The sequence below is a fragment of the Anolis carolinensis genome, chromosome 3 (genome assembly GCF_035594765.1).
Source record: "Anolis carolinensis isolate JA03-04 chromosome 3, rAnoCar3.1.pri, whole genome shotgun sequence".
NCBI classification, from domain to species: domain Eukaryota; kingdom Metazoa; phylum Chordata; class Lepidosauria; order Squamata; family Dactyloidae; genus Anolis; species Anolis carolinensis.
The window spans coordinates 48,879,614-48,901,708 of NC_085843.1; the positions used below are offsets into that span (position 1 = coordinate 48,879,614).

Genomic DNA, 22,095 nt, shown 5'->3' on the forward strand with positions numbered 1-22,095 from the left:
GTTGTACTAGTTGGAACTTCTGGGCCGTCTTCAAAGGCAACCCCACATAGAGAATGTTGCAGTAATCCAAACGGGATGTAACCAGAGTGTGGACCACCGTGGCCAAATCAGACTTCCCAAGGTATGGGTGCAGCTGCCGCACAAGCCTTAGCTGCGCAAATGCTCCCCTGGCCACCACAGAGACCTGGAATTCCAGGCTCAGTGATGAGTCCAGGAGAACACCCAAAATTTGAACCTGTGTCTTCAGGGTGAGTGTGACCCTGTCCAACAAAGGCTGTAACCCTATACCCTGTTAGGCCCTACGACTGAACAATTTCAATTTGTTTGTGCTCATCCAGTCCGACTCAGCGGCCAAGCACCGGTTCAGGACCTGAACAGCCTCCTTAGTGACAGGTGGGAAGGAGTGACAGAGCTGGACATCATCTGCGTACAGATGACACTGCACCCCGAAACTCCGGATGATCTCTCCCAGCAGCTTCATGTAGATGTTGAACAACATGGTGGACAATACTGACCACTGCAGGACCCCAAAAGATAATGGTTGTGGGGCCGAGCAGGTGTCCCCCAGTGATGCCATCTGGGAACGACCCTCCAGGAAGGACCGGAGCCACTGCAAAACAGTACCTCCGAGACCCATCCCGGCAAAGTGCCCCTGAAGGATACTGTGATAGACAGCATCCAAGGCCGCTGAGAGGTCCAGCAGAACCAGCAGGGACACACTCCCCCTGTCCAGTTCCTGGCGTAGATCATCGACTAAGGCGACCAAGGCTGTCTTGGTACCATTCCCCGGCCTAAAGCCAGACTGCACCAGATCTAGAAAATCAGTGTCTACCAAGAATGCCTGGAGTTGTGCGGCCATCACATGTTCCACGACCTTGCCCAAAAAGGGGAGATTAGAAATTGGCTGATAGCTGCCCAATTGAGTGGGGTCCAGTGATGGCTTCTTCAACAGCGGTTTGATCACAGCCAATTTAAGGCTTGCTGGAACAATGCCTTCCCAAAGGGAGGCATTCACCATCACCTTCACCCACTCGGCCAATCCCCCTCTGGCTTCTCTCACCAGCCAGGATGGGCAGGGGTCTAGGGTGCATGTGGTAGCCTTCACCTCTCCAAGCATCTTGTCCACGTACCCAGGCTGAACCAATTGAAAAGAATCCATCAAAATAGGACAAGCAGGTGCTCGTGCTACATCCTTTAGAGACTGCCGTTAATATGGTAGCGAGGCCAGAGCAGATGAAAATGACTTTGTCTGCAAAGAACTGAGCAAATGCTTCACAGCAGTCTGCCGAGTTGTCAGGGATTCCATCTTGAGGGACGGGATATAACAAACTTCTGACAACTTGAAAAAACTCCGCCAGATGGTTCTTTGTGGACGCAATATTAGCTGCAAAGAAAGAGTTCTTTGTAGCATCTATTGCCGCAGCATATGCCCTAAGGTAGGAGCATAGCTGTGTTCGATTTGACTTGTTCAGCTTTGAACACCACATGCTCTCTAGTTCCCGCTTCTTTCGTTTCATCGCTACCAACTCCTCAGTAAACCAAGGAGATGGTTTAGCTCGGGTACTCGAGAGGGGACATTCCGGAGTGATCGTGACTATTGCCCTAGCCGCCTCCTTGTTCCAGAGGGCGACCAGAGCATCAACAGGGTCACCAGCCAAGGTGGCGGGAAACTCCCCAAGAGCCATCAGGAATCTATCCAGATCCATAAGCCTCCTGGGGCGGACCATTTTAATCCGTCCTCCACCCCTGCAGAGGTCGGGGGGCGCAGTAAGTCTAAACCTGATTAGGTGATGGTTGGTCCATGGCAACGGAGCGACACCTTCCTCCCATCCCTGGCAGAAAACCAAGTCAAGTGTGTGCCCCGCTCTGTGGGTAGGGCCGATACTACTTAGGACAGTCCCATGGTTGCCATGGCAGCCATGAAGTCCTGAGCTGCCCCAGAAAGAGTGGTCTCGGCATGTACATTGAAGTCCCCCAGCACAATGAGCCGTTTGGGATTCCAATGCCAGGCCTGAGACCACCCCGGCTAGCTCAGGCAGGGAGACTGTAGTGCAGCAGGGTGGTCGGTACACTAACAGAATTCCGAAACTGTCCCAGCCCCCTACCCTCAGATGAGTACATTCAAACAAGGTTGACTGCAGGATGGGGCACCTGGTCAGGGGGATAGACTCCTTACAGACTACTGTGACCCCTCCTCCCCGCCCTCCAGATCTTGGTTGGTGCTACACGGTATAACCTGGTGGACAAAGCTGGATGAGATTGGCTCCCCCAGCCTCGTCCAGCCAGATCTTTGTTATGCACGCTAGGTCTGCCCTCCCATCCAGGATAAGATCCTGGATGATCGCAGCTTTGCCATTAGAAGACCTGGCATTCAGCAACAGCACCTTTAGATCGGAGGGTCCGCCAACCTGGGCACCCAAATTTACTGTGTCAGGAGGCTGTTTTAAATATACAATAACTCTCCTTCTTTCCCTAGGCCCAATTAGATTATGCCTCCCTTTTCCGTATCTCCCCCTCCCCTGGATTACTTTAATGGGGCCCCCATATTTCTTTAGATTCCTTAAAGAAATAAACATTTAAAGATGAACCTGCAATGTTAGTAACTGAAGTGGAAGCTGCACGCAGAGCTCTTGGGAGAAATAATCAAATGTCTTATGAACCAAGCTGTTTGAAGCTACAGACACAAATTCTAATACTTTCTAAAATCTGTCAACAGATATGGAAACCACAGGATTGTCCCACAGACTGGAACACCAAGAAGGGGACACTAGGGAGCATAGCAACCATAGGACCATTGCATTAATATCTCATGCAAGAAAAGATGTGCAATAAATACCAGATGTCCAAGCTGCAGTTCAAGAAAGGAAGATGCGTTAGGCATCATATTGCAAAATTTCAGAAGTAAACCAGCCAATTTTTCATAGATTATAGTAAAACCTTTAATTGTATAGATTATAAAAAATATGATCCACTCTTAAAGAAGTGAATGGGCCACAGTATTTGATTGTTCTGATACATATCTTGTATTCCTCAAGACAAGAAGCTACCATCCAGACAGAATACAGAGAAATGGGAATGGTTTCCAATTAGTAAGGGGGGGCAGACAAGGCTACATTTTATCATCCTATTGATTTAACGTATGCATTGAACAGATCATAAGTAAAGCAGGATTTAAATCTTTGTTTAGCCATGGAAACCTGTTTGGTGACCTTGGACAAGTCAGATTTTTCCAGTCTTAGGCAAACCCACTCTGAACAGATATTGCCAAGAAAACTCTGTCATAGGGTCTCTATGAGTCAGAGACAAGATGAAGACACACAACAACAGGTCCAGACAAGCAAACAGTTTATACTGGCATATTGGAGATCTAAACAACTTTGAAGCTGGATACTTTTTTCATAGTTTCACACTTTATTTATTTATAAAACAATTTCTATATCACTTATCATTGTACGTAAACATGCTTTCACAGGTTTTTTTATTTATAAACCTGTTTCTGTGCCACTTGTCATCATGTGTAATGATATCTTAAAGGAGCAAGCAAAACAGATAAAAGCACATTAAAATGCAGACCTCAAAATGCAAAATGCTGGCAGCATAAAGGCTGGCTGTACACTCATAGTCATTGCATGAAGGAGATGTTGGATGCCTCCTTCTGCAATGACCTTAAAATGCATTCACAGGCATAATGTCTGCGTTTATCACCAACATGATTCCAGGCATTATCTGTAGGATCCCTTTGTAAGAGCATGGTTTATCCTGTTTTCATTTTACACCTTGCCCATGTTTCTTGTGCGTCTTCTTCTTTTTAAAATGTGACTGCTAAGGGGACACATGGGCATTGAAAATGTGTACTAAATTGACCCAGATCAAGTTTTGGCATGTTCCAATGCAAATGAATTTTAGATAATTTGTATCAACGCCTGTGAAAACAGTCATCCACACACTCACCCCATTCATTTAGTCAAAGTTTCTCTAGTGTAGATATTCATTATATACTTAAAATTTCCCTTTGAACTATTGCCACAAAAAGGGCCCTTTCATTCAAAATATATCACGATTCTTGGATTAAATATAGATTTGTATATTAGGCCTGGTTTACATTTTGGGCAAAACACTAAATCATAGTGTAGTGATTCGTGCATGAATCTGCTTCCCACTCTACTTCTCCTCCTCCAATGTGGCTGCAAGAAAAAGATTTGAGCCACTGCTGTGGGATTGAATTGCTTTGAAAAGGAGCTTCTCAGATTTAGATCGGTATTACACACACCTTCACCCCGTCCTGTTTGTTCACTCACAGCCTGAGAGCCCCTTTCCTCCCCAACTCCTGCAGGTGCTTTAAGTCTAAAATCCAATCACAGATCTCACGTGTCACATTGTTTTGTCACTACCATGGATTACTACTACTACTAACCCTTCTGCTGATGTCATTGTGTTTCTCGTTAAGCTTTGATCTCTTACACAACAGCATCTGCTGAGGTCAATTGTAGTATCTGTTTCAATTATCCCAGTTCCCACAATTAGGACTTTGTGAAAAGACAGGGGATAGAACTAGATCTAGTCACATGGAGAAAAAAAACCCTATCAAAATCAATTGTTTATTTCATTCAAGGGAATCTTTAAGAACGCATCCAACTTAATAATAATAATAATAATAATAATAATAATAATAATAATAATAATAGATTTATACCACACCACCATCTTCCCATGGGGACTTGGGGCAGCTTACATGAGGCAAAATCCCGAACAACATAATTGAACAAAATAAACAACAACATAAACACAATTCACAGTATAAAAAGATAAAAACAGTAATACAATATAAAATGAGAACATTATAACAGTTAATAATATCAGTCAACCACCAGACACAGTTCTATCATCTACATTGGTGGAGAAACATTCAGTCCTCACTTTTGCATTATAAAACAAAATGCCTCTAGAATCTGAAAACATGAATAGTTGCATCTTTCTACATGTGATACGCCAACACAGAAAATTGCTAACACAGCAATTGTTTCAGTAACATTTGGTTGAATCCAGTTCTTACAATTTCAGTACACCTGTTTTCCAAATCCAAGAGGTGTTTTTTATGTTTTATTTCTCAAATACTGCTCTCGATCCAATAGCTCCTCAATGTAGCATATATATCTGCATGCAGACCTATGCTAAACTGAGCCATTTCCACTCCCTTCAACTTACTGAAAAGCCCTGAAATTGCCTTGCGCAGTCATTCTGTTCATCATAGTGAGCAGGCAGGATCAGAGAAGCCATCCCCATAGCCAGATGAACAATTATTATAGCAGTGCTGAGACCTCATGAGATGTCAGTACTGATATCATTATTTTCTCTTTGACTATGGGGATTTTTTTCTGACTTGCCATGAGGATGTGTCCAAATGCTGCCAGAGAACCCATAACGGCCATGAGCGGCAGGTTCAAGGACTTTATAGTAACTTGAAAGAGATGGCTTTGGATGCAGTAGATAGAGGAAGGGAATACCAACCCAATTGTTGCCAACACTGTGAACCGCCCTGAGTCCCCTTCGGGGTTGAGAAGGGTGGTATATAAATAAATACGCAGATAAATAAATAAATGTAGCGCTAAAAAGGATATTCACAAATGTAAGGGATAGATAAGTATCTGTATGTCCTTAATAAAGTGTCAGCCTTTGAGTAGAAAGAAAATGAGGAAGAATATAGTAATCTGTAAATAATGAACACATACATATATACACCCAAAGGGCTCTGTAAGTTGAGAGAAGCAATTTTAATAGGTGTCACTAAGAACAGAAAACAAAACTGCCAGCTATTGGAATGCCTTTATAGAGAGACCTATACAACCAAATTGAGAATACTGCTTGTTCCTGTTCTAAAAAGGTTGTAGAGCTTGAGAGATGACAGAAACAGGTAACTCAGATGAAGAGGCAGCTGGAGCAATTCCCCTGTGAGAAAAGTTTTAAACTGTTGAGGCTTGTTCAATTGGGAAAGAAGGCAAGGAAGGAAGGCATAAAAATGTTGAAGACAATGTGATTAAGGAAATGCTTTCTGCCACATCTCCTAAATTTCGATCTGCCCATAAAACTGAACAGCAACACACAGGGGACAGAGAAAAGGACATTAAAACTATGAAACCTGCTATCTCAAGGTTAGATGGGTGATGGCTACTGAAAAAGATGCCTTCAATCAGGAATTAAAAAGATTACTAGGGGATAAGGTTATCTGCGGGTGCTAATCATGGAGGCTATGCAATGCATTACATCTAGGACCAGAGGCAAAATGCTCTCTGTACTACGCTGTTTCCCCCAAAATAAGACCTACCCAGAAAATAAGACCTATCATGATTTTTCAGCATTTCTGAGGATGCTCAAAATATAAGGCCTATTTCAAAAATAAGCCCTAGATATAGTTAATTTAAAAAGTCAATTTGGAAAAATAAGACTGCCCCTGAAAATAAGCCCTAACACATGTTTTGGAGCAAAAATTAATATAAGACCTTGTCTTATTTTTGGGGAAACACTGGTTTTTTGTTGAGGAACATTGTGGAAAGGGGTTCCCCAACAAGGCAGTGCTATTCCCAACTAGATTAGATCCACTGAAATAAATAGGATTTGTAAATTTCTTTTAATGGGTTTCTAGTTGGGATGGCCTTATTTACTTCCCAAAGAATGTTCTAGGACTGTTTACAAATTAAAATTATTAAACATGAATGACTGAACAAATTGTGAATATTTCCTATTAGACATTTGGCAGGCCACTCATGTTAAACTGATGGGACTTTGGTTTTATCCAGAAGGGTTTCAATTTACTGTGTACAGTGTCAGAAAGTCCAGTTGAAAATTTTGTATACAAAATAGTTTTTCTTAAGATTTTTGTAGTTTTGTTTTGTTATAAAAATATAAATATGAAATAACCACTCTAAGCACATTAGTACAAATGTTAATTCTAGCATAGCAGTAAACCCAGAAATATCTAATGACGTTAAAGTTGTGAGCCTCCTTGAGTCCCCTCGGAAGAGGGGTGGGATAGAAATATTATTATTATTATTATTATTATTATTATTATTATTATTATTATTTCTTTTAAAATATTTTGTAGGAGCACATGATCATTGGTGCCAACATGTTTATCAGATGCCCTTATTTCCAAAATAAAATTCTAAAATTAAGAAAAATTAAAATGCTGAAATATTGTCTATGCAAATAATTGAAAGATGAGAAGTAAGTTATGTATTATTTAACAAAAAAAGCACTCTAGAATGAGCCCTTACCTTATTTGTGTCAAAGGTATTAAACACCTTCTCAACATAGCTAATTGCCTCTGCGGACGCATTGTCAAGAGTGAGGAGCTTCTTGCATTCGTACAGGCTGAGCTCTCCAGATGGGCACGCTTTCATGAATTTTGCATACCAGTGGTGGTTTTCCATAGCAACAAGCTCTTCCTTTGATTCACTGCCACCCATCTTGATGAAATGACTTTGTCCCTTCTTTTGCTCAAGTCTGCCACACAAAAGGCATCCACCCTCATTAACAATGCCTTACATCCAAGTAGGATGCAAACAGAAACTACGGACTATATCACCATTGTAAACCTCTTACAGATCATTATGGATGTGGGCTAGGCTAAGTAAAAATAGAAACTAAGGGAGATTAACTTCAACACTCCATTTTAACAAGGATGGATTTCGTTAACAGCTGAACCCTGTTGGATTGCAATAATAGCTGTTCTTTTCCCACGTGCGGTCAAAATGTTTTCTTCTTAATTCTGGCATAGTTTTGACTGAAAGGAAAAGATGTTCTGTCTGACTGATATTATGACCATGAGAGCTATTATTGCACCGTGTTTCCTGACTTCAAAGAACACAATCTGAAAGATCTAGAAAAAAAATCCAGTTAAATCAAAAACAGTATTTTTCGTTGAATTGCTTGATTAGAAAAATGGAGTGTAATGGAAATTCACTCTCATCCTAATCCCTCCGCTTTCAGAAGACGAAATCAAGCCCTTAATTCAAAGCTTTGCTGCAGTAAATCTTTCATCTGGCTCCCTAATTGTTCATAATGGAGTAATGGAATGAGCTGCTCTTTGGCATTACTAGGATTACTTGCTGGTTACATAAAATTGGATCACTCATTTAATGTCCTGTCACCTTCCATCCAAACTATAGTTCACACTCACATCTAAAATCCACATTGAAATTTCTTTTTGTCCACGCTTTCCCTGAGGTACCACATCATAGAAGAGTCTTTTCTGGTTGTCAAAATGCATTTTGATCTCACTCCCTTTTTCATTCATTCCTATTAGCTTAGATTTTTGCTGTGACATATCTTAATTGTTTCTATAATGTATGCACATAATCTGGAGTGCATCCTCTGGAGTGCAGAGGAGAGAGGATCCCTCTTGTCTTTCGCTGACCGTAGCATTTGTTGGATTTTCTTTGTGGGTTTGTAGATGGTTTGTAGGTTGTGCTTCTTCATCAGTTTGCCTATGCGGTCAGTGGTTCCCTTGATGTATGGTAAGAACACCTTTCCTCTGGGTGGATCTTTGTCTTGACTCTCATGGCTTGTTCTTGGCCTTGCAGCTCTTCTGATGTCTGTGGTGGAGTATCCATTGGCCTGTAGAGCCCAGTTTAGGTGGTTTAGTTCATCTTGGAGGAGGTGAGGTTCGCAGATTCTTTGAGCACAATCCGTCAGGGCTTTGCAGGAGTCTGCCGTATACCATGCAGCTGTGGACAAGTCTACATAGGGACCACCAAATGCAGCGCCCAAACATGAGTCAAAGAACATGAAAGGCACTGCATACTCACTCAACCAGAGAAATCAGCCATAGCAGAGCACTTGATGAACCAACCTGGACACAGTATATTATTTGAGAACACAGAAATGCTTGACCACTCAAACAACTATCATGTCAGACTACATAGAGAAGCCATTGAAATTCACAAGCATGTGGACAACTTCAACAGAAAGGAGGAAACCATGAAAATGAACAAAATCTGGCTACCAGAATTAAAAAAAACTCAAAAATCAGAACAGTAAATAAAAAGCAACACTCTGAAAACAGAGGATTTCCAGATATGAATCAACCAAGGGCAGTTAATGACTCTAAACAAAGGATGCCACAGAGGTAGGAAGAAGACAGCAGATAAGCTTTTCAATGCTAATTTAGGTGATTAACTACAACATTCACACTGACCTCTCTCACCCTAGACTTTCCACAGATATATATTTACCTCTTTGTTTAGTTTTCTCCATACCTCACAACCTCTGAGGATGCCTGCCATAGATGTGGGCAAAACATCAGGAGATAATACTTCTGGAACATGGCCATACAGCCCAAAAAACATACAACAACCCTGTGATTCCGGCCATGAAAGCCTTTGACAACACAATCTGGAGTGGATAAACAGGATCCAAGTTATCTGAGTGTTGGGACATCTAGTTTATTCCTGGGTACATACTTATGGCTATTTATTCCCACAACATTCTTTGAATGATAGCTGAATGCCAAGCAAATTAAAACGGGGGTGGGGGTTGTCACTAAAGCCACTCTGCAGGGTGGAGTTCTCCAAGGTGCTGAACTTCACTCCCCAATAGTTTAAGATAGCCCTTTACAGTTTGGACTAAAACTTGGATTTAGCCCTTTCTCCTCCCTGGTGCGGAAGCATCTGAAATTCCTTTTAATAAATAAAAGTAGCAAGTAACTTGTGACTAGATGTCTGTCACACCAGCCTCTGCTGTGTGTACTTGAAAGACACCTTTGTATCCTGTCACAAACCATGCTAATATTTCTTTATTACTGTTTTGGTATGGGTATTTTTCAAATAGCTTGTAAGTTGCTTGCATCTGACATGGAACAGGATCATGATATGTATTACACCTGTGCTAGTTACCTCGTAATCCTTTCCCTGGAGGGTAATTGAAAAGTAGGTAGCCAGAAAGGCTGCAGATGGTCAGAGATATAATTGTAGAAGGAAAAACAGGATATTTTTCTTCTTTCCCCACTCTCATATCCACAATCGTGTAAATAGGATAAAAGCAAGAACCTTGCACATGATCCACAAAAATTTACTAAAACATGTTATGAGAAAGGAAAGAATTAAAAGCCATTTCATTCTGAAAGCTGGGGGCAGGGAAAAAATAAACACTTGACAGATCTCTCTCTCTCTCTCTTCCCCCCCCCCCTCCCTCCCCCTCCCCCTCTCCTTCTTGCTCCAATGCCTTGAAATGTATTTATAGCAGGGACAAGCAATGGTGGACATTTTCAGTCTTACAAAGGGCCACAATGATGTGCTTAGCACATGAAGTCATGTTATTTCCAGCTTCAGCTGGTTTTGAGGGAAGTTGGGAGAGGAAGGCCACTGTACTTTGCAAAGGTTTTGAAATGGTTTGTGTTATTTATACCAACTAATCAGCAATAATTCAATGGTTATAGCATATATTAATGTTGTTTCTCACTGCATGTCCCTTGTGTCTTCATCATCTCAGATCACCCAGCTGTTGTTTCAGTTTGAAATTTATTAACAAAATTTTATAATATAAGCTCAGATTTCAGTGTTAGTCCCAGCTACAGTAGATTCACAGAACTGATTGGGTATATCTATGTGTTGATTCACAATTCAGTAATTGAATCAGTGAAGATACTCTCCTCTTATCTAACCAACAGTATGCAAGTTAGATTGGGACAAATATCCCCTTTTGATCTTGCATCAACAATAGGTGGCGACATAAGATCGCATTAATCATGATACTGCACTTCCATTCCATGGTGCCTGATCTTTGCTGCAGTCACCATTATAGACTGGAATCTTCACTCAAAAATGGTGTTGAGGAAGGGGATTAATTCCACAATGTAATTTCATAATTTTTCTAGCAGTGCCCAGCCACGCGTTGCTGTGGCTCTGTCTGGTTAAATGGAAAAGAGAGAAAAGAGAAAGAGCAGGTTTCTAATATATTTAATTTCCCAATGATTGTGGGTATACAATATTTTTCATCATCACGGCCTGCAAAGAAACCATTGGATATCAAACTAAGAAACATCAAGACTGGTTTGATGACAACGACAAAGAGATCCAATAGCTAATTGATAACAAAAGGAAAGCCTTCCAAACATGGCAGAGAGACACCAACTGTGCTGCTAAGAAAAAGATCTATGCTAGTGCAAAAGCTGAGGTCCAAAGAAGGACCAGAGAACTCAAGAACATCTGGTGGACAAAGAAGGCTGAAGAAATCCAACACTTCGCAAATACCCATGATGCCCAGGGATTTTTCAAAGCCACAAAGATCATCTATGGACCAAGAAACCATGGCATACAGCCTCTATGCTCATCAGATGATATTTTAAATTGTAAGTCGCTCGGAGCACTGGTGGAGAGCGAATAATTAAGAAATAAAGTGAAGTGAAGTGAAGTGAAGTGAAGTGAAGATGGAACCATATTTGATGCCGGAAAGACTCACAAAATTCAGCAAGGGGAAAGGTGACGGAAATGTTGGAAATGTGGGAAGCATAAGGGTCATTTTATACATATGTGGTGGGGGTGTAAGAAGATCAAAAAGTATTGGCAAGGAATCCATAAAGAAATGGAGAAAATACTAAAAAAAATTTTTTGACATAAAACCTGAATACTTCTTACTAGGAATAACGGACTTTCAGATGGACTCCAACACGGAAAGGCTTTTTATATACATGGTTACGGCGGATAGGATATGCCTAGCAAAAATATGGAAGACGCAAGAAACTCCTACAGTGGAAAAATGGACGCTGAGACTATTAGATATAAGGAACATGGATCTACTAACTCGAATAATTTCACAGAGCAATCCGCCAAGGAAAAAAACTGACTGGACATGTTTAAACACAATCTTTGACTCATAAGAAACTAGGGCATTTGCAGGTATAATACTCAAAAGCGAAGGAAATTCATTTAGCAATGCAGAAGATCTGGAAGGGTTGGGAGTGGATACCCGCTTATATATATATATATATATATATATATATATATATATTCACATATACATATATGTCAGAACCCTGCTACTAGAGCCTGGATGTGGCTCTGAGTTTCAGGGTCACTGACATTGATAAGACACCTGCGTCCCAGGACTCGGAGGAGAAACGGCTGATGGACTTGGCGGGGAATTTGCGCGGGGTTTTACTGAGCGGGAAGAGACTGTTCAAATGAGGGGGAGGGTATATAAAGGAGGGTTGGCCGGAGCCTCCCATTCTTGGCTTTTCTGATGTTCATGTTTCCTGCAGTAAAAGTTCCTGGTGATACCACAGAGAGTCTCGTGTGTTCATTCAGGAGCGGCTGTGGTGAGCTGACACTAAGCCAAGAATACGGACACCATCCCGCTGTAGCGGTGAGGTGTAACATGCAAGTGGAGGATGAAGAGCTCTTGGGCGCCGGAGGAGGAAGGTCCGAAAGGGCCACTCCCGAGACGGACGCTGAGTTCCACCAGCTGGCGGCCCTGGCGTCATCCACCGCTTATGCCCAGCCAAATGGGGTAACCCAGAGGCGCGGAGTGGTGCGGGGAGATAGCACCGGAGGAGAGGAAGGTTCACCTTCCCCAAGCCCGCAAAAGATGGTGTTTCTGGAGGAGAGGATGTCGGCGATGGAGACCACCCTGGCAGTGATGTCGAGGGCGATGGAGCGCCTGGCGGTTTTGGCGGAGCCGGAGCGAGGAAGGGAACTCCGGGCTAGCTCAATGTGGGACGTGAGCATGGGAAGCAGCCAGGGCTTTGCAGACCTCCCAGCACCGAAGGGAAGGGAAATGCGAAAGGAGCCCGGTGCCCGGCCCAAGATCCAAACGAGCCTGACGCGGGTGGAGGAGAGTGACGACGAAGGGGAAAAGCCTCCGAGAATCCCGGCTACGCTCCCAACTGAGACCCTGGTGCCCCTGGCGAATGCCGGGCGTGGCACAGGACAAAGGGAAGCAGCAGCGGGGCCCACTGGCCCGCAAGGGGGCTTGCGACGGGCGGAGAATTGGGGATTGCCACCACAGGGACCCCTACCGAGACGAGAGGAACTAAGGATCGAGTTTGGGGGAGAGTCCTCTGAACTGGATTTTTTCCTGACCACGGTGAGGGGCTATATGGAGGACAATGCCCACACTTTTAGAACGGAATCCAGCCGGGTACGGGCCATTGGTGCAGTGTTGAAGAGGGGAGCGGCCAGCTGGTACGTTCAACTACACGCGCGGCGCGACCCATGTCTGGGGTCACTCCGACGCTTTATGGGGGCCCTGGAGACCCGTTTCCGAGATCCACTGGAGCAGATCCGGGCGAGGGAGGAGTTGAAGACCGTCTCCCAGGGGCAGAGGTCGGTATCTGAGTATGCGGAGGAGTTCCAATGCCTCGCTGAAAAGGTGCCGGAATGGTCTGCAGTGACAAAGATAGAACTCTTCAAAGAGGGGCTCAGGCGGGAGATCCTCTCCTGGGCGGTGCATCGTGATGAGCCTGACACACTGCGCGGATGGATTCAGCTGGCGGGGCGCATCGAGACATCGCTGGCCCAGGCGAGGAGGCACCGAGGAGGGCTACAGCAGCGGCCGCAGATGAAAGAGGGGAGCCGGAAGGAGGGATCAACCCCAGCCGGGAGGAGAACGGAGCCGACAGGGAACGTGAGCACCAGCAGGAGGGGCTGCTTCGTGTGCGGCCGTTTGGGCCACAGGGCTGCCGAGTGCTGGCAGAGAAAAGGGGAAGGCGGAGGCCCGCCCAAACCAAGAGCCGTGGCAGGGAAACGCGCCGAGGAAGAACCACCGATGAGGCACCACTCGGGGGGGTTGGTAAGTCAGGACAAAGCCATGATAGTGGTCCCTATTCAGCTGGAAAGTGGCAGCAAACAAGCAACCTGCAAAGCATTTGTGGATTGTGGATGTTCCAGGAACATCATCTCCCCTGAATTAGCCGAGGGATTGGGATGCGAAAGAACGAACCTAGAATCCCCAATAGCTTTTTCGCAGTTGGACGGATCCACAGCATCGGGATCATTAGCTAAGTACAGTGCCGAAGATGTAAAGTGTAAGATAGGGAGTTGGGAAGGAAAGGTGTCATTTGTGATATCACAAATAGCCAGCTATAATGTTATACTAGGCATGCCATGGCTGGGGCAGGCCAACCCGCAAATCAACTGGGAGGATAAGAGCATGATCTTCAGGATGAAGTTGGAAGGAGGGAGCCAGGAAGTGGAAAGGGAGCCGGGGAAAAGGGGGGAGGAAGACTCTATCAGGATAGCAGAACTGGCAGATAAATTACCCCCAGAGTATCGGGATTTTGTGGACGTATTTGATGAGAAGGAAGCAGACAGTTTCCCACCGAAGCGGAGAGTTGAAGTGAAGATAGAGCTAGTCCCAGGAGCAGAGCTTCCTAAGGCAAAAATATACCCAATGTCGGCTAGGGAAAAGGAGGAACTGAGAAAATACATTGATAAAAACCTAGCGAGGGGTTTCATAGAGCCTTCAAATTCCCCTCTAGGGGCGCCTGTGTTGTTCAGGCGCAAAAAGGACCAAACGCTGAGGCTCTGCATTGACTACAGGGGCCTGAATGCAATCAGTTCTGGAAATAAATACCCCCTACCTTTAGTGAAGGACTTGATCGCCCAGTTATCGGAGGGACAGATATTCACTAAATTGGACTTAATTGAAGCGTACCATAAATTGCAGATTAAACCAGAGGACAGGTGGAAGACGGCCTTCTCCTGTGCATTCGGATTATTCAATTATCGTGTGCTCCCTTTCGGTTTGTGCGGCGGAGGCGCCGCGTTCATGCAATTAATCAACGAAGTGTTGCATCCATTGTTGTACAAGGGAGTCTTTGTTTTTTTAGATGACATATTGTTAGTATCTCGGACTAAGGAGCAACACATAGAACTAGTCAGGGAAGTCCTGCAAAAGTTGAGAGAAGCAAAACTGTATGCGAAGCTTGCCAAGTGCGAGTTCAATAAAGACCAGATAGACTTTCTGGGGTATAGGATTTCCTCCCAGGGAGTGGCGATGGACCCTGCGAAGGTAGAAGACGTGAGGGGGTGGGAAGCCCCCAAAACACGGAAGCAGCTGCAATCCTTCCTAGGGTTCGCAAACTTCTATAGAACATTTATCAAGGACTTTGCGCGCCTCACTTTGCCATTAACGGATTTGTTAAAGACTAAAGGTAGGGGAGAAACAGCCAAAGTGAAGGCCCCAGGGGCCAAACTGACCTGGACAATAGAATGCCAGGAAGCTTTCGAAGCCCTAAAAAAGCGTTTTACTGAGGAGCCTGTCCTACAGCACCCTGATATGTCTAAAGCCTTTGTATTACATTGCGATGCGTCAGACCGGGCATATGGGGCAGTTCTGCTACAGAAAGACGAGGGGGGGAACCTGAAGCCATGTGGCTATCTGTCAAAAAAGTTTAGCGATACAGAAAAAAACTGGCCGATTTGGGAGAGAGAAGCCTTAGCGATTCTAAAAGCACTAGAGTGCTGGAGACACTTTCTGGAAGGAAGTGGAACACCGTTTGAGGTGTGGACTGACCATAGAAATTTACAGTATCTAAGATCCCCTCGTAAACTATCAGCGAAGCAAATTAGATGGGCCCAATATTTCAGCCGTTTTGATTTCAGACTCAGATTCTTCCAGGGGAAACATAATATACTCGCTGACGCTCTCTCTCGGATGCCTCAGCACGGGGGAGGAATTCAGGAATCTGAAGGGAGTATTTTTCTTGATAAGCAATGGGGCCTGGCAGTACTAACTCGAGCACAAGCGGCCAAAGAAAACAAACGTACTGCCATTTCCACGGGGGGAGGAGAAATATGGGAGGAAGAGTTGAAGCGAGCGTATGGAATGGACAAATGGTTACAAACAAACAAAGAAAAGGGAGAATTGTGTGGGGATTTGGTGTTTGTAAATAAGAAATTGTATATTCCTGAATGTTTAAGACGAGAAATGTTAAGGAAGTACCATGATAACAAGGGTGCGGGTCATCTAGGCCCCACCAGGACTATTAAACTGTTGGCCAAACAATGCTGGTGGCCCGGAATGAGGAAAGACGCCAGGGGATACGTCACGCAGTGTGAATTATGTGCAGAGGGAAAAACACCACCGGGGAAGCCCCAGGGGCTATTGCAGAAGGTGGTGGAGCCCATGAGGCCATGGGAATGCGTAGCCATGGATTTTGTAGGCGAACTACCCCCCAGCAGAGGCCACAGATACATTTGGACAATATTGGACCTATTCTCGAAACAGGCACACTTTGTGGCTCTGCCAAAACTCCCTTCAGCTGAAAAACTTGCTGATTTGTATGTGAAGCATGTATATCGCCTACATGGGTGTCCCGACAAGATAATTAGTGACCGGGGAGTCCAATTTACTGCAAAATTTTGGGGAAAATTCTTACAGCTGTTAGGAGCAGAAAGGAACCTGAGCTCGGCCTTTCATCCCGCGACCAACGGGGGGGTCGAACGTACCCAACAGACACTGTGCCAATTCTTAAGGATGTACACCAATTATAGACAGGATGATTGGGCGGACCTTCTTCCGTTTGCTGAGATGGCTTTTAACGGGGCCGTACATTCGGCCACAGGTCGTGCCCCATTCGAAATAGTATACGGACAGGAGGTGGCACCTTTCCCCAGGCTACCCGAGTGGAAGGAAGGGGAGGGCCAGACCGACGAGGAATGGCCGGCCAAAATCAAGCAAGGGTGGCAAACCGTGGTAGAGGCATTGCGGGAAACACAAAAGAAGTACAAGCTCTTTGCGGATCGTAGGCGCCGAGAGGGGGACAAATTGGGCGAAGGAGATCTGGTTTGGCTGAGCACAAAAAACCTGAAATTGGGGTTCCCATCCAAGAAATTGGCTCCACGCTATATAGGGCCATTCAGGGTAGCAAAAAGAATAAACGAAGTGACCTATGAGCTGAGGCTACCAAAGGACCTAGGAAAGGTACACCCGGTATTCCATTGCAGCCTGTTAAAAAAGTATAAAGGAACTCTGGACAGCGGAGAACAATAGTTGTGTTTAATCCTTTCCTTCCAGGACGAAGGGGAGGAGGACGCCATGTCAGAACCCTGCTACTAGAGCCTGGATGTGGCTCTGAGTTTCAGGGTCACTGACATTGATAAGACACCTGCGTCCCAGGACTCGGAGGAGAAACGGCTGATGGACTTGGCGGGGAATTTGCGCGGGGTTTTACTGAGCGGGAAGAGACTGTTCAAATGAGGGGGAGGGTATATAAAGGAGGGTTGGCCGGAGCCTCCCATTCTTGGCTTTTCTGATGTTCATGTTTCCTGCAGTAAAAGTTCCTGGTGATACCACAGAGAGTCTCGTGTGTTCATTCAGGAGCGGCTGTGGTGAGCTGACACATATATGTATATATATATGGTTGGTTTTTTTTCTTTTTTGCAAACCTTGCATATTAAATTTCCTTACTTATCGTTTTTGTTCCCACACTTTTTATGTATTTGAAAAACTATAAATAAAATGTTAAAAAAAAAAGAATCCCAGAATGGTTTCCGCTTCTCCAGAGGAACAGTGGACATGATCTTCACTGCATGACATCTCCAAGAAAAATGCAGGGAACAAAATCAACCTCTGTACATGGCATTCATTGACCTTGCAAAGGCACAGTGAATCACAGAGCTCTCTGGACCATCCTCCAAAAAAACGGGTGCCCTGAGAAATTTGTGAATATACTTCGGCTCCTCCATGATGACATGATGGCAACAGTCTTGGACAGCAATGGCTCCCAAAGTGACCCATTTAAGGTGGAATAGGGTGTCAAGCAGGGATGTGTTATTGCCCCTACCTTATTTTCCATCTTCATCGCTATGATACTCCACCTTGTTGATGGGAAGCTTCCTACCGGAGTGGAAATCATGTATCAGACAGATGGCAAGGTATTTAACCTCAGCAGACTGAAAGCTAAAACCAAGGTCACCACAACATCTATTATAGAACTCCAATATGCCGATGACAACGTAGTCTGTGCGCATTCAGAAGAAGACCTACAAGCCACTCTAAACACTTTTGCAGAAGCATACGAGAAGCTCGGCCTCTCACTGAACATCAAGAAACCCAAAGTGCTCTTCCAACAGGCACCAGCTAACCCCTCTGCAATGCCAGGAATACAGCTTAATTGTGTAACATTAGAAAACATTGACCATTTCTGCTACCTTGGCAGCCACCCCTCCACAAAAATCAACATTGACACCGAAACACAACATCGCTTGAGCTCTGCGAGTGCAGCATTTTTCTGAATGAAGCAGAGAGTGTTTGATGATCGGGACATCCGTAGAGATACCAAAGTGCTTATTTATAAAGCCATTGTACTCCCAACCCTGCTCTACGCCTGTGAAACATGGACAGTCTACAGATGTCACAGTCAACCCCTGGTACGATTCCATCAGCGTTGCCTCAGAAAAATCCTGCAAATCTCCTGGGAAGACAGGTGGACAAATGTCAGCGTGCTGGAAGAAGCAAAGACCAGCAGCATTGAAGCGATGCTCCTATGTCATCAACTCTGCTGGGCTGGCCATGTTGTCCGAATGCCCGATCACCGTCTCCCAAAGCAGTTACTCTACTTTCAACTCAAGAATGGAAAACGGAATGTTGGTGGGCAGGAAAAGAGATTTAAAGATGGACTTAAAGCCAACCTTAAAAACTGTGGCATAGACACTGAGAACTGGGAAGCCCTGGCCCTTGAGCGCTTAAGGGAGAAACGTGCCAAGAGGAAGGAGCATCAAGCCAACCCTGACCGGGACCGCCTTCCATCTGGAAACCGATGTCCTCACTGTGGGAGAACATGCGGGTCAAGAATAAGTCTCTTCAGCCACTTACGGACACACCCCCAAGATACCAGAAACGGAGGACCATCATCCTCGACCTACAAGGGATCGCCTAAGTAAGTAAGTAGTTAAGTAAGTACAATATTTTTAGTTGTTCCATTGTCTGTGCAGATTTAGAGAATGTCTGGTTTGCTGCAGACACGCAATATATAATTGTGCATGTGAGAAGCAATCGATGCCTAGCTCTAAAGTGCAGAATTCTAAAGATTAGCCCTGAGCTTTGTTGATGGTGATTGCAAATGCCAATCGAATTCGGAGTTGCAATCTCTTAAACTGAAATGGCATATCCATTGGAATCATAGAAATACAAGGAATGAGGACATCTTCAACCCAGAATATCAAGGCAGATAATCCACAATGTCTGTTTTGAACTAGACTATATGTCAATGTAGACTTAGGGCCCTTCCTCACAGCCATATAACTCAGAACATGAAGGCAGATCATCCACACTGTCGGCTCTGAACTGGGTTATCTGAGTTGTGATTGCCATGTAACCCAGTTCAATGTGGATGGTATGCAGTTGTGTGGAAGGAGCCCAAAGAAAGACACAGGGTGCCCAAAGGAGCCTAAATGAAGTAAATAATAAACATACAGTGGCATTCCTGAGGGCGGGGGTGGTGTTGGAAGAGGAAAGGAGGGAGGAAGGCCTGCCCCCCTTAGATGAGACAGTGAGGGCTTTTCTTAACGGGGGTCTTTGAAGTTAGGGAATCCCAATGGAAGGAGTGTGATGTGCATGCCCGCACAGCCAAGTAAGCACACAGAGCTCAAGAGGCGGGTCCTGCCTTACCTGCCCAAAGAGGCCTGGCTGAGTAGGTGAGTGACCGAGGCGCGCTCCATCTCCTCCCTTGGGCACAACTTCGGACTGGGGCAGAGAAGCAGCATTGAGGGGGGAAGGTGAAGGTGCATCGCCAAGGCCTACCCCAGCATGTGCCCTTGTGCAAACACGCCCCCGAGCAGCACCGAAGCGAAGAAGGACGGACTACTCTCACTCAGAGAGACAGGTGTACGTAAAACAAACAATAAACTATACTCACGAAATGTAAAAACAAAAGGAAAAACATAAAAACATTTGAGTATTCGAATGCAAGTTTGTGTACAAATGTTGAGAGTTTTGTGTGTTTGAACAAATGACATTAATATTTTTAAAATATAGATTTGATACATTTGTTAGTCATCTCAAAAGTTACCAATTCTGCAGGCCTGTTGATAACAGTTAAATGATTATGAATATGATATAGCAGTAATAAAACTAGAAATAATCTAGCAATAATAATAATAGCTTCTGCCACTCCCCCGTTTGCCTGTCCAATAACACAGCTAGGGCTATTAGTCTCTTTCATGGTCTTATGCGAAATACTATGACTGTAAAAGCCATTCCAATCAAGTTATTTTTTCATCATAAATTACAAATTAAGAACAATTGGCCCTCCTTATCCATGGACTCAACCATTGGCATCTCGAAAATATAAACAAATAAAATACACATACCAAATGAAATCTTGATTTTGCCATTTTATATAAGGAACATCTTTTTACAATGCCATTGTATATAATGGGATTTGAGTACTCATAGATAGACACACTGCATATGTCTCCTGCAAGCTTATAAATACCGTTTGAAGAAGGAAATGCCCAAATGATGCATGGAACATCTTTTGCACTGTCAGGAATGTAGTTTCAAAGCAATTTCAGATCTAAATGATAAAGCAAAAGTATTCTCCAGGGAAGACTGCAATTCTAACAAAAGAACATCTCTTTGGACAAAGGAACTGGCAAAACTATCTCTGGTGTTTAAGTATCCTATTTACTTTTATATAAAGACTAGCTGTGCCCAGCCATGTGTTGCTGTGGCAAAGTGTGGTAGTATGGGAAATAAAGTATTGAGGAATTGATGGTACAGTAGAGTCTCACTTATCCAAGCTAAAAGGGCTGGCAGAACCTTGGATAAGCAAATATTTTGGATAATAAGGAGTGATTAAGGAAAAGCCTATTAAACATCAAATTAGGTTATGATTTTACAAATTAAACACCAACACATCATGTTATACAACAAATTTGACAGAAAAAGTAGTTCAATACGCAGTAATGTTATGTTGTAATTACTGTATTTACGAATTTAGCACCAAAATATCACGATATATTGAAAACATTGACTACAAAAATGCCTTGGATAATCCAGAACCTTGGATAAGCGAGTCTTGGATAAGTGAGACTCTACTGTAGTTAGTATATGTTATATCCTAAAGCTGAGTTAAAGGAGACCGCATTTGGATTCAGGATCCAAAGTTTAAGAAACCTTGCTCTAGATCAGGGGTCCCCAAACTAAGGCCCGGGGGCCGGATGCGGCCCTCCAAGGTCATTTACCTGGCCCCCACCCTCCATTTTATAATATAATATTTTTATATCAGTTTTAATAATATAATATATTATATATACATATAATATTGATAAAAATATTATGTTATACAATATAATACTAATAATAATACCATATAATAATATTAAATTATATGTTATATATTACATATAATATTACAGTATAGTGGTATAGTTCAATGTATAGTAATATATAATGCTAATATTGTGCTATGCTAATAATATAATATATTGTATGTACATACAGCTGCTCTGAGTCCCCTTTGGGGTGAGAAGGGTGGGATATAAATGTAGTAAATAAATGTAGTAAATAAATAAAGGAATAATTTTAGACTCAGGCTCACCCAAAGTCTGACATGACTTGAAGGCACACAACAACATCATCAACAACAATAGCAACAACAACAACAACAATCCTAATTAACTTGACTATCTCATTGGCCAGAAGCAGGTCCACACTTTCCATTGAAATCCTGATAGATTTATGTTGGTTAAAATCGTTTTCATTTTTAAATATTGTATTTTTCTTTCATTTTTGTTGTTGTTTTGTACTACAAATAAGACATGTGCAGTGTGCATAGGAATTTGTTCGTATTTTTTTTCTTCAAATGATAATTCGGCCCCTCAACAGTCTGAAGGATGGTGGACCGGCCCTCTGCTTTAAAAGTTTGAGGACCCCTGCTCTAGATAGTTCCAGGGTCAAAGCTAATATGATTGAGAAGAGGTCCATGTGTTTGTATTACTCATGCATAAGATTAGTAAGACTAGTAATGATAATGAAGGTGGTTAAGGGAATTGACAGTTTTTCTTTCCTACCTCTTTTTTTGTTTCACTGCCCCTGCATTGAGTACTAACCTCTGTTTCTCAGAGAGGGAAAGGGAGAGGGAGAGAAATAATATTT

At 43.6% G+C, this 22,095-nt stretch overlaps 2 protein-coding genes across 2 annotated transcripts in view; one reads left to right on the forward strand and one right to left on the reverse strand.

Annotated features, from left to right (window-relative positions):
- The window catches only part of guca1c (guanylate cyclase activator 1C), a 47,174-nt gene extending 37,001 nt beyond the window's left edge, over nt 1-10,173 (reverse strand). Inside the window, exon 1 of the mRNA XM_003219082.4 lies at nt 7,272-10,173. Coding sequence (XP_003219130.1) covers nt 7,272-7,463 — 192 coding nt within the window. The 5' untranslated portion in view covers nt 7,464-10,173. The remainder of the gene's footprint in view (nt 1-7,271) is intronic.
- Nucleotides 10,174-12,009: 1,836 nt separating this feature from the next.
- LOC134297398 (uncharacterized) lies at nt 12,010-17,342 on the forward strand. The gene is made up of 2 exons (XM_062974870.1): nt 12,010-13,782; nt 17,011-17,342. The coding sequence occupies exons 1-2, from the start codon at nt 12,235-12,237 to the stop codon at nt 17,050-17,052; spliced, it is 1,590 nt and encodes a 529-aa protein (XP_062830940.1). The 5' UTR covers nt 12,010-12,234; the 3' UTR covers nt 17,053-17,342.
- Nucleotides 17,343-22,095: the final 4,753 nt, after the last annotated feature.